The 12,981-nt window shown below is 52.0% G+C and overlaps 1 protein-coding gene across 1 annotated transcript in view; it reads right to left on the minus strand.

The window, feature by feature from the left end:
- Nucleotides 1-3,715: 3,715 nt before the first annotated feature.
- LOC134337549 (cortexin domain-containing 1 protein-like) overlaps nt 3,716-12,981 on the minus strand; it is a 31,385-nt gene continuing 22,119 nt past the window's right edge. The window contains exon 3 of the mRNA XM_063032667.1: nt 3,716-5,307. Coding sequence (XP_062888737.1) covers nt 5,089-5,307 — 219 coding nt within the window. The 3' untranslated portion in view covers nt 3,716-5,088. The remainder of the gene's footprint in view (nt 5,308-12,981) is intronic.

A 12,981-nucleotide genomic window follows, 5' to 3' on the forward strand; every position in this document is an offset into this window, starting at 1 on the left:
TGAAATAGTGGCATATCTTGATAGCAGTGATAGGATTGGGCCAAGCCAGCATGGATTTACCAAGGGCAAATCATGCTTGAGAATCTATTGGAGTTTTTCGAGGTGTAACCAGGAAGATAGACGCGGGAGATCCAGTGGATGTGGTGTACCTTGACTTTCAGAAGGTATTTGATAAGGTACCACGTAGGAGATTGGTGGGTAAAATCAGAGCTCATGGCGTTGGGGGGAGGATATTGACATGGATAGAAAACTGGTTGGCAGATAGAAAGCAAAGGGTAGCAGTGAATGGGTGTTTCTCGGAATGGCAGCTGGTGACTAGTGGGGTGCCACAGGGCTCGGTATTGGGACCACAGCTGTTTACAATTTACGTCAATGATTTAGAGGAAGGCATTGTGAATAACATCAGCAAGTTTGCTGCTGATACTAAGCTGGGTGGCAGTGTGACATGTGATGAGGATGTTAGGAGAATTCAAGGTGACTTGGATAGGCTGGGTGAGTGGGTAGAAACTTGGCAGATGGCGTTTAATGTGAATAAGTGTGAGGTTATTCACTTTGGGAGCAAGAACAGGAAGGCAGATTATTATCTGAACGGTGTGGAGTTAGGTAAGGGAGAAATACAAAGATCTAGGAGTACTTGTTCATCAGTCTCTGAAGGTGAATGAGCAAGTGCAGCAGGCAGTGAAGAAGGCTAATGGAATGTTGGCCTTTATTACAAAGGGAATGGAGTACAAGAGCAAGGAAATCTTTTTGCATTTATACAGGGTCCTGGTGAGACCACACCTGGAGTATTGTGTGCAGTTTTGGTCTCCAGGGTTAAGGAAGGACATCCTGGCTGTGGAGGAGGTGCAGCGTAGGTTCACTAGGTTAATTCCTGGGATGTCCGGACTGTCTTACACAGAGAGGTTAGAGAGACTGGGCTTGTACACGCTGGAATTAAGGAGATTGAGGGGGGATCTGATTGAGACATATAAGATTATTAAGGGATTGGACAAGATAGAGGCAGGAAATATGTTCCAGATGCTGGGAGAGTCCAGTACCAGAGGGCATGGTTTAAGAATAAGGGGTAGGTCATTTAGGACAGAGTTGAGGAGGAACTTCTTCTCCCAGAGAGTTGTGGAGGTGTGGAACACGCTGCCTCAGAAGGCAGTGGAGGCCAATTCTCTGGATGCTTTCAAGAAGGAGCTAGATAGGTATCTTATGGATAGGGGAATCAAGGGTTATGGGGACAAGGCAGGAACCGGGTATTGAAAGTAGATGATCAGCCATAATCTCAGAATGGCAGTGCAGGCTCGAAGGGCCGAATGGTCTACTTCTGCACGAAGGGTCTCGGCCTGAAACGTCGACTGCACCTCTTCCTAGAGATGCTGCCTGGCCTGCTGCGTTTACCAGCAACTTTGATGTGTGTTGCTTCTGCACCTATTGTCTATTGTCTATTGTTACGGGGTAGTGTGGGTTTAGTACGTTTTTTTAAGGAATATATAGGTCGGCACAACATCGAGGGCCGAAGGGCCTGTACTGTGCTGTAGTATTCTAGTGTCTAGTGTCTCTTCACTGGGACAGCGAGCTGTTTGCTGTCTTTTCTGTGCTGCACAGGACATGCTTTTTGAATGATCTGTTATTAACTTATTTGTGATAATATTTTATTTGATGTACTGTCTGATATATAGATCATGGGTGCACCGTGCTCTGGAAGAATGTTGTTTTGTCCGGTTGCATGGCCTGTGCGTACTTGGTCCTCCCGCGGTTGGAGGACCCTGCGGAGTGACGGAAGGCAGACACTAGAGGTCAGTGTCGGGCCGTACTGCAGACCGGCTGGAGAGCCCTCTGCTGGTGCGCTGCAGTACTGCACCCCCGGGGATTGGCTCCGACTTCGCCCTTATTCCAGGGAACAGTCCCTGACGCTTAATTGCCAGCCGCCCGCTTGTGGGATACTTGGTGGGCCCGTGTCCCTGTCAGGGGTTTGGTCCCATTGCGGGAACTCAGACATATAATTCAGGCTGGTGCTCCCAGAGGAGGTCCTGCACTGCGGAAGGAGCGAATGCCACAGTTTTGGAGGGGCGGTGAGGGGGGAGCGCCACATTGTGGTAGGGGTGGTAAGGAGGGAGTGCCTCCCTTTGGGAGGGGTGGTGAGGAGGGAGCACACCGTTCTGAGAGGGGCAGTGAGAATAGAATGACCCTTTGTGGTAGAGCAGCCTCTCCCATCTTCTCAAAAGGGCATAATTAAAGATTGAACTGTACTCTGCTGTGTGTTCTTTGATCCATCATAAGATATAGGAACAAAATTAGGCCAGTCAGCCCATTGAGCCTACTTAGCCATTCGATCATAGCTGATGTTCCCTCTCAACACATTCTCCTGCCTTTTTCCCATAAATGCTGACGTAAATCCAGATTCTAATCTTGACTCATTCTTCATATCAGTGGAAGAGGGAGGTAATCAGAAGGTGGTGCAGGCAAGTCAGCCCACTCAACTGAAAGAAACAAAGCCATGCCTTCAAGCTTAGCCTGCTGTCAGAATGGAAGATTTAAATGTCTCTGATATTCAATAAAAAAATACATTTTTTATATTTTAAAATTATGAACGGTAAGAAAGTGAAATGTTTCAATAAAATATAGTTAAGTAAACTAAAATAATGCTTTTGAAAATAATTGAATTAAAATGTACCTTTCTCCCAAAAACATCAACACTAGCACTTTGTTTATTGGATTGTTCCCTTTGGAAGAATCACCTCCAAAGGAATTCTGAGATTTCCAAGCAAGATCCAGACCAGACACTCACAAATGCCAGGAAACAAGAAATACCTCATCGTTCCTTCGCCATCGCTGGGTTTGATTCTCAGAACTCCCGCCCTGAGAGCACCATAGGAGCCCCTTCCCCACACGAACCGTGGCGGTTCACGATGGCACCCCCTCCCTGCTCTAAACCTCCGGAGGGAGGTGAGGATGAGGAAATAAATGCTGGTCTTACTAGGATCCCGAGAAATTGAACACAGCATCAAAACGTCAGCAGCTAATAAATTCTTGCTGAACACCTACGCTCTGTCCGCCAGAGAAAGCAGGATTTCCCAGTGGCCACACATTTTAATTCCACATCCCATTCCCATTCTGACATGTCTATCCACGGCCTCCTCTACTGTAAAGATGAAGCCACACTCAGGTTGGAGGAACAACACCTTATATTCCGTCTGGGTAGCCTCCAACCTGATGGCATGAACATTGACTTCTCTAACTTCCACTAATGCCCCACCGCCCCCTCGTACCCCATCCGTTATTTATTCATATACACACATTCTTTCTCTCTCTCTCTCTCCTTATTCTCCCTCTGTCCCTCTGACTATACCCCTTGCCCATCCTCTGGGTTTTCCCCTGCCCTCCCCCTTTTCCTTCTCCCTGGGCCTCCTGTCCCATGATCCTCTCATATCCCCTTTTGCCAATCACCTGTCCAGCTCTTGGCTCCATCCCTCCCCCTCCTGTCTTCTCCTATCATTTTGGATCTCCCCCTCCCCCTCCCACTTTCAAATCTCTTACTAGCTCTTCGTTCAGTTAGTCCTGACGAAGGGTCTCGGCCCGAAACGTCGACTGTACCTCTTCCTAGAGATGCTGCTTGGCCTGCTGCGTTCACCAGCAACTTTGATGTGTGTTGCTTGAATTTCCAGCATCTGCAGAATTCCTTGTGTTTACGTTAATAAATTCTTGCCATGCATTTGGGTGAGATACACACTTTATTTAAAAATACACAATTTCAACGTGTATTTCGGGGGGCGGGGATTGAAATATTGAAGACCCTGAAGGGGTGGTGGAGAGGGGTGCTTCCCCCCAGGGAGAAACTAGAAATGGGGACTGCTTCCAAACTAAGGGAGTACAAGGTGAGGTTTCCGCTCTTGAGCAACTCTCAAAGCGCAGTGAGGGCAGAGTCCCTTCGAAGTTTTGAAGGTGTCAATTTTCAAACAAGGAGGGGGTGAGAGGTTACCTTGGGTTGGGGGGGGGAGATGGAGAGAGTTGCAGAGAGGTGTCAGGGGGACACTGCAGAACTCAGGAGTGAGTACAGGAATCTGGAATCACATTAAAGTTGCACAAGCCATTAGTGAGACCGCACTCAGAGTTCCGTGTGCAGTTCTGGTCACCCAGCTGCAGGAAGGATGTCATTCCTGGAGAGGGGGAGAAAAGATTCACGAGGATGTAACCGGGACTGGGGGGACTGAGTTACATGGAGAGACTGGACAGGCTGGGATAGTTCCCCGTGGGGCGAAGGAGGTCGAAGGGTGATGTTATAGAAGGTCGTACAATGATAATGGGTACAGATAAGGTGTGTGGTCACAGTCGTTTCCACAGGGTAGGGGCGCATCAGACCAGAGGGAGCAGGTTTGAGAGGGTAAAGTTTGAACGGGGACTTGTGCAACTTCTTTACTCAAAGGGTGGTTGGAATGTGGAACGGACAGGTACACGGATAGGAAAGGTTTAGAGGGATACGGACAGGTACACGGATAGGAAAGGTTTAGAGGGATACGGACAGGTACACGGATAGGAAAGGTTTAGAGGGATACGGACAGGTACACGGATAGGAAAGGTTTAGAGGGATACGGACAGGTACACGGATAGGAATGGTTTAGAGGGATACGGACAAGTACATGGATAGGAAAGGTTTAGAGGGATACGGACAGGTACACGGATAGGAAAGGTTTAGAGGGATACGGACAGGTACACGGATAGGAATGGTTTAGAGGGATACGGACAAGTACATGGATAGGAAAGGTTTAGAGGGATACGGACAGGTACACGGATAGGAAAGGTTTAGAGGGATACGGACAGGAAAGGTTTTGGATGTGGGCCAAGCATGAACAAATGGGACTGGCTTGGATGGACACCTTGGACGGGTTCGGCCAAAGAGCTTGTTTCCATGAGGAGGGGGGTGGAGGGGATGGAGATGGACGGGATGAGAGAGAGGGGCCACGTACATCAATTGGAAACCCTCCTGCAATCCAGTTCCATCAGCGCCGGCCCGACTGTGGGAGTGCAGCTCGGGGGGGATGGGGGGAGGAGACGTCCAGGCCAAAGGTCTGAGAATACATCCCCCACCTCCCCCACGGAGGGTCAGTTGTTGATCTGCTCCTCCTGCCAAGTGGAGGTGGGGATGGCGCTGTATGGGTCGATTACCATCCGGGCACAGCGGACGATCATGACTAAGAGCAGCAGGCACAGCAGCACGATAAAGGCCAAGACCAAGCCCTCGTCCAGGTCCACGTGGCCATTCAGGAGACCCTGGGCCACACGCATCCCCCCGACCAGACCTCCTGTCCCCTCTTCGCTCACCTGCAGGAGAAAGTCACCAGCTCAGAGCACAGAGGAAGATCCACCTGTTCAATGTCAATTTGGTGAGTGACCGGTAAACTCTTGCCCCTCTCTCAACCCGCTCTCACCCATTCCCCTCCCCATCCACTTCCCCCTCTCCCCACACTCACCCCTTCGCCTCCCCGTCCTCTCCAGCACCTTCACAACACAGAAACAACCCCATCACCCCAACACATCCATCCTACCCACATTGCCCATATCCCTCTAAACCTTTCTAAACCTTTCCTATCCGTGTCCCTGTCCATATCCCTCTAAACCTTTCCCATCCGTGTACCTGTCCGTATCCCTCTAAACCTTTCCTATCCGTGTACCTGTCCGTATCCCTCTAAACCTTTCCTATCCGTGTACCTGTCCGTATCCCTCTAAACCTTTCCTATCCGTGTACCTGTCGAAGTGCCTGTTAATCGTTGTTAAAGTATCGCTACTGACCATCCTCTGGGTGAAGAAGTCGCTCCTCAATTTCCTGCCTCTCTCACGCTCGTACATGCAGCCAAACTGACACAAATACAGACAAACACTCACAATCACACAGAGACACACACACTCCAAACCTAGAATCACACAAACACACTCGCACAACACACGTGCTCTTACATACATCTATACACCAACACCCTCACACACACCCAGTCACGCACTTGCACACACAGTGTCTTCCACTCACACATTCTCACAAAGATGCACACACTCACACACACAGGGAGGGGTGTAGGGTCTGGAGGGGGTTACAGAGACAGGGAGCGGTGTAGGGGCTGGAGAGGTTACAGAGACAGGGAGCGGTGTAGGGGCTGGAGGGGGTTACAGAGACAGGGAGGGGTGTAGGGGAGGGAGGGGTTTACAGAGATAGGGAGGGGTATAGGGGCTGGAGGGGGTTACAGAGACAGGGAGGGGTGTAGGGGCTGGAGGGGTTACAGAGAGAGGGAGGGGTGTAGGGGATGGAGGGGTTACAGAGACAGGGAGGGGTGTAGGGGATGGAGGGGTTACAGAGACAGGGAGGGGTGTAGGGGAGGGAGGGGGTTATAGAGACAGGGAGGGGTGTAGGGACTGAAGGGGGTTACAGAGACAGGGAGGGGTGTAGGGGCTGGAGGGGTTACAGAGACAGGGAGGGGTGTAGGGGCTGGAGGGGGTTACAGAGACAGGGAGGGGTGTAGGGGCTGAAGGGGTTACAGAGACGGGGAGGGGTGTAGGGGTTGGAGGGGGTTACAGAGACAGGGAGGGGTGTAGGGGCTGGAGGGGGTTACAGAGACAGGGAGGGGTGTAGGGGCTGGAGGGGTTACAGAGACAGGGAGGGGTGTAGGGGCTGGAGGGGGTTACAGAGACAGGGAGGGGTGTAGGGGCCGGAGGGGGTTACAGAGACAGGGAGGGGTGTAGGGGCTGGAGGGGGTTACAGAGACAGGGAGGGGTGTAGGGGAAGGAGGGGGTTACAGAGACAGGGAGGGGTGTAGGGGCTGGAGGGGTTACAGAGACAGGGAGGGGTGTAGGGGCTGGAGGGGTTACAGAGACAGGGAGGGTGTAGGGGCTGGAGGGGTTACAGAGATAGGGAGGGGTGTAGGGTCTGGAGGGGGTCACAGAGTCAGGGAGGGCTGTAGGGGCCGGAGGGGGTTACAGAGACAGGGACGGGTGTAGGGGCTGGAGGGGTTACAGAGACAGGGAGGGGTGTAGGGGCTGGAGGGGGTTACAGAGACAGGGAGGGCTGTAGGGGCTGGAGGGGGTTACAGACACAGGGAGGGGTGTAGGGGCTGGAGGGGGTTACAGAGAGGGGGAGGGGTGTAGGGGCTGGACGGGGTCACAGAGACGGGGAGGGGTGTAGGGGGTGGAGGGGGTTACAGAGACAGGGAGGGGTGTAGGGGCCGGAGGGGGTTACAGAGGCAGGGAGGGGTGTAGGGGCCGGAGGGGGTTACAGAGACAGGGAGGGGTGTAGGGGATGGAGGGGTTACAGAGACAGGGAGGGGTGTAGGGGCTGGAGGGGGTTACAGAGACAGGGAGGGGTGTAGGGACTGGAGGGGGTTACAGAGACAGGGAGGGGTGTAGGGACTGGAGGGGGTTACAGAGACAGGGAGGGTGTAGGGTCTGGAGGGGGTTACAGAGACAGGGAGGGGTGTAGGGGCTGGAGGGGTTACAGAGACCGGGAGGGGTGTAGGGGCTGGAGGGGGTTACAGTGACGGAGGGGTGTAGGGGCTGGAGGGGGTTACAAAGACAGGGAGGGGTGTAGGGGCTGGAGGGGTTACAGAGATAGGGAGGGGTGTCGGGTCTGGAGAGGGTCACAGAGTCAGGGAGGGCTGTAGGGGCCGGAGGGGGTTACAGAGACAGGGACGGGTGTAGGGGCTGGAGGGGTTACAGAGACAGGGAGGGGTGTAGGGGCTGGAGGGGGTTATAGAGACAGGGAGGGGTGTAGGGGCTGGAGGGGGTTACAGAGACAGGGAGGGCTGTAGGGGCTGGAGGGGGTTACAGACACAGGGAGGGGTGTAGGGGCTGGAGGGGGTTACAGAGACGGGGAGGGGTGTAGGGGCTGGACGGGGTCACAGAGACGGGGAGGGGTGTAGGGGGTGGAGGGGGTTACAGAGACAGGGAGGGGTGTAGGGGCCGGAGGGGGTTACAGAGACAGGGAGGGGTGTAGGGGATGGAGGGGTTACAGAGACAGGGAGGGGTGTAGGGGCTGGAGGGGGTTACAGAGACAGGGAGGGGTGTAGGGACTGGAGGGGGTTACAGAGACAGGGAGGGGTGTAGGGACTGGAGGGGGTTACAGAGACAGGGAGGGTGTAGGGTCTGGAGGGGGTTACAGAGACAGGGAGGGGTGTAGGGGCTGGAGGGGTTACAGAGACCGGGAGGGGTGTAGGGGCTGGAGGGGGTTACAGTGACAGAGGGGTGTAGGGGCTGGAGGGGGTTACAAAGACAGGGAGGGGTGTAGGGGCTGGAGGGGGTTACAGTGACAGAGGGGTGTAGGGGCTGGAGGGGTTACAGAGATAGGGAGGGGTGTCGGGTCTGGAGAGGGTCACAGAGACAGGGAAGGGTGTAGGGGCTGGAGGGGGTTACAGAGACAGGGAGGGGTGTAGGGACTGGAGGGGGTTACAGAGACAGGGAGGGGTGTAGGGGCTGAAGGGGGTTACAGAGACAGGGAGGGGTGTAGGGGATGGAGGGGTTACAGAGACAGGGAGGGGTGTAGGGGCTGGAGGGGTTACAGAGACAGGGAGGGGTGTAGGGGCTGGAGGGGGTTACAGAGACAGGGAGGGGTGTAGGGGCTGGAGGAGGTTACAGAGACAGGGAGGGGTGTAGGGTCTGGAGGGGGTTACAGAGACAGGGAGGGGTGCAGGGGCTGGAGAGGGTTACAGAGACAGGGAGGGGTGTAGCGGCTGGAGGGGGTTACAGAGACAGGGAGGGGTGTAGCGGCTGGAGGGGGTTACAGAGACAGGGAGGGGTGTAGGGGCTGGAGGGGGTTACAGAGACAGGGAGGGGTGTAGGAGCTGGAGGGGGTTACAGAGACAGGGAGGGGTGTAGGGACTGGAGGGGGTTACAGAGACAGGGAGGGGTGTAGGGGTTGGAGGGGGTTACAGAGACAGGGAGGGGTATAGGGGCTGGAGGGGATTACAGAGACAGGGAGGGGTGTAGGGTCTGGATGGGGTTACAGAGACAGGGAAGGGTGTAGGGTCTGGAGGGGTTACAGAGACAGGGAGGGTGTAGGGTCTGGAGGGGGTTACAGAGACAGGAAGGGGTGTAGGGGCTGGAGGGGGTTACAGTGACGCAGGGGTGTAGGGGCTGGAGGGGTTACAGAGACAGGGAGGGGTGTAGGGGCTGGAGGGGGTTACAGAGACAGGGAAGGGTGTAGGGTCTGGAGGGGTTACAGAGACAGGGAGGGTGTAGGGTCTGGAGGGGGTTACAAAGACAGGGAGGGGTGTAGGGGCTGGAGGGGGTTACAGTGACGGAGGGGTGTAGGGGCTGGAGGGGGTTACAGAGAAGGGGAGGGGTGCAGCGGTTACAGAGACAGGGTGGTGTTGATACAAGGTTTGGTTCTAAAGGCCTGGCAGGGTTTGTTTAACCCTTGTTTAACCCTTCGCTCGAGTCACCAGATCTGGATGAAAGTGTCAAATGCTTGCTGGATTAGGTTTCAAAGTCACAGTGTACTCACTGTGCTGGTCTGGGTATCACCGTCCCGTACTCTGTCTTGTCCTCTCCCCTTCCTCCTTCGGCTGTGGACTCCTGGTGCTCACCGCCCTCTTGGCGGGTTGGAAGCGTTACGCAGGGGGCTGCCAGTGGGGGACTGGCATTGTACAGTTGCCCTGGGCACTGAGAGGAGGGTCCCCTCCAGTGCACTGGACCGGGGAGGTGTCAGGTTTCAGCGAGATCGTATAACCATCCACATCCAGGTTTAGGTTACAGAGAAGTCGTGAAGCACAAACTCATATGAACACAGACACAGACACAGAACACAGACACAGACACAGAACACAGACACAGACACAGAACACAGAACACATTGAAACATGGAAACATAGAAAATAGGTGCAGGAGTAGGCCATTCGGCCCTTCGAGCCTGCACCACCATTCAGTATGATCATGGCTGATCATCCAACTCAGAACCCTGTACCAGCCTTCCCTCCATACCCCGTGATTCCTTTAGCCACAAGGGCCATATCTAACTCCCTCTTAAATATAGCCAATGAACTGGCCTCAACTGTTTCCTGTGGCAGAGAATTCCACAGATTCACCACTCTCTGTGTGAAGAAGATTTTCCTCATCTCGGTCCTAAAAGGCTTCGCCTTTATCCTCAAACTGTGACCCCTCGTTCTGGACTTCCCCAACATCGGGAACAATCTTCCTGCATCTAGCCTGTCCAATCCCTTTAGGATTTTATACATTTCAATAAGATCCCCCCTCAATCTTCTGAATTTCAACAAATATAAGCCTAGCCGATCCAGTCTTTCATCATATGAAAGTCCTGCCATCCCAGGAATCAATCTGGTGAACCGTCTTTGTACTACACAGAAAATAGAACATTGAATAGAGACAGAGAACATAGAACATAGTGTCATGGGGCATAGAGAAGTACAGCAGAGGAGCAGGTCCTTCAACCCATCTAGTCCATGCCAACCCACTTAAACTGCCTGCTCCCATCGACCTGCACCGGACCAAAGCCATCCATATCCCTGCCATCCACGTAGCTATCCAAACTTCTCTTAAGCACTAAAATCGAGACCACATGCACCACATGTGCAGCCAGCTCATTCCACACTCTCGTGACTGCCTGAGTGAAGAGGTTTCCCCTCATGTTCCCTTAATAATTTCACCTTTCACACTTAACCCATGACCTCTAGTTGTAATCTCACTTAGCCCCAGTGGAAAACGCCTACCTGCATTTACCCTATCTATACCCCTCATAATTTTGTATACCCTTGAACTTTATTCTTCAAGGAATAAAGTCATGACCTATTCAATATTTCCTTATAACTCTCGACCCAGCAACATCCTTGTAAATTTTCTCTGTACTCTTTCTACCTTGTTTACTTCCTTCCTGTAGTTAGGTGACCAAAACTGCACACAATACTCCAAATTAGGGCTCACCATCATTTTATACAACCTCAGAGTAACATCCCATCAATTAATTTTTCCAGTTGGTCTAGATCCCACTGTAAGCTCTGATTGTCTTCCTCGCTGTCCACGAGCTCCACACCCCCCCCCATCTTTGTGTCATCCGTAAATCTGCTGATCCAGTGAACCACGTTATCATCCAGATCGTTGACATAGATGACAAACAACAAAGGACCCAGCACCGATACCTTCTTGACCAACCTCCCATACGGAACCTTATCAAATGCCTTGTTAAATCCATGTAGACAACACCCACTGCCTTGCCTTCATCAACATTCCTGGTAACTTCCTCGAAAAACTCTATAAGATTGGTTAGACATGACCCACCACGCACAAATCCATGCTGACTATCCCGAATCAGTCCCTGTCTGTCCAAATACTTAATATCATGACCCTTACAATCCAATAACTTTCCCACTACTGATGTCAGGCTCACTGGCCTATAATTTCCTGATTTATTTTTAGAGCCTTTCTTAAACTGTGGAACAACTTTGGCCATCCTCCAGTCCTCTGGTACCTCAACTGTTGCCGAGGATGATTTAAATATCTCTGCTGGGGTCCCTGTAATTTCTGCACTTGCGTCCCATAGGTCCTGGGGATTTACCCACTCTAATTTGCCTCAAGACAGCAAACCCCTCCTGTATAGGGTCCATGACCTCATTGCTGTTTTACAACAATCCTATAGACTCTGAGTCTGTCTCCCAAGTAGATACTGATGCAGAAGATCCATTTAAAGTCTCCCCATCTCTTCTGGCTCCACACCTAGATCACCACTCTGATCTTCCCGAGGGCCAATTTTGTCCCTTTCAATCTTTTTGCTCTTGACATATCTGTAGAATTCCTTAGGATTCTCCTTCACCTTGTCTGCTAAGGCAACCTATGCTCTGAATGTGAACAAAACAAAAGAGATGGTTGTTGACTTCAGGAGGACACGGAGCGACCACTCTCCACTGAACATCGACCACTCCTCCGTAGAGATCGTTAAGAGCACCAAATTTCTTGGTGTTCACCTGGCGGAGAATCTCACCTGGTCCCTCAACACCAGCTCCATAGCAAAGAAAGCCCAGCAGCGTCTCTACTTTCTGCGAAGGCTGAGAAAAGTCCATCTCCCACCCCCTATCCTCACCACATTCTGCAGAGGTTGTATTGAGAGCATCCTGAGCAGCTTCATCACTGTCTGGTTCGGAAATTGCACCATCTCGGATCACAAGTCCCTGCAGTGGATAGTGAGGTCAGCGGAGAAGATCATCAGGGTCTCTCTTCCCGCCATCACAGACATTTACACCACACGCTGCATCCACAAAGCAAACAGCATTATGAAAGACCCCACACACCCCTCATACAAACTCTTCACCCTCCTGCCATCTGGCAAAAGGCACCGAAGTATTTGGGCTCTCACGACCAGACTATGTAACAGTTTCTTCCCCCAAGCCATCAGACTCCTCAATACCCAGAGTTTGGACTGACACCAACCTGCTGCCCTCTACAGTGCCTATTGTCTTGTTTATTATTGTACTGCCCTGCACTGTTTTGTGCACTTTATGCTGTCCCGGGTAGGTCTGTAGTTTGGTGTAGTCTTTGTGTTGTTTTACGTAGTTCAGTGTAGTTTTTGTATTGTTCATGTAGCACCACGGTCCTGAAAAACATTGTCTCATTTTTACAGTGTACTGTACCAACAGTTATGGTCGAAATGGCAATAAAAAGTGACTTGACTTTTAACCCTCCAATTTCTTTATTAAGTGTTCTGTTGCATTTCTTATTCTCCATAAGCACCTAATTTGTTCCTACTGCCCATACCTGCTATGAACCTCCTTTTTTTCTTAACCAGGGCCTCAATATCTCTTGAAATTAAGATTGGCTATACCTGTTATCTTTACCTTTTATTCTAACAGGCACATACAAGCTTTGTACTTTCAAAATTTCACTTTTGAAGGCTTCCCACTTACTAAGTACACCCTTGCCAGAAGACAGCCTGTCCCAATCCACACTTGCCAGATCCTTTCTGATACCATCAAAATTGGCCTTTCTCCAATTTAGAATCTCAACCCGTGG

Source organism: Mobula hypostoma, chromosome 2, assembly GCF_963921235.1.
Source record: "Mobula hypostoma chromosome 2, sMobHyp1.1, whole genome shotgun sequence".
Taxonomy (NCBI): domain Eukaryota; kingdom Metazoa; phylum Chordata; class Chondrichthyes; order Myliobatiformes; family Myliobatidae; genus Mobula; species Mobula hypostoma.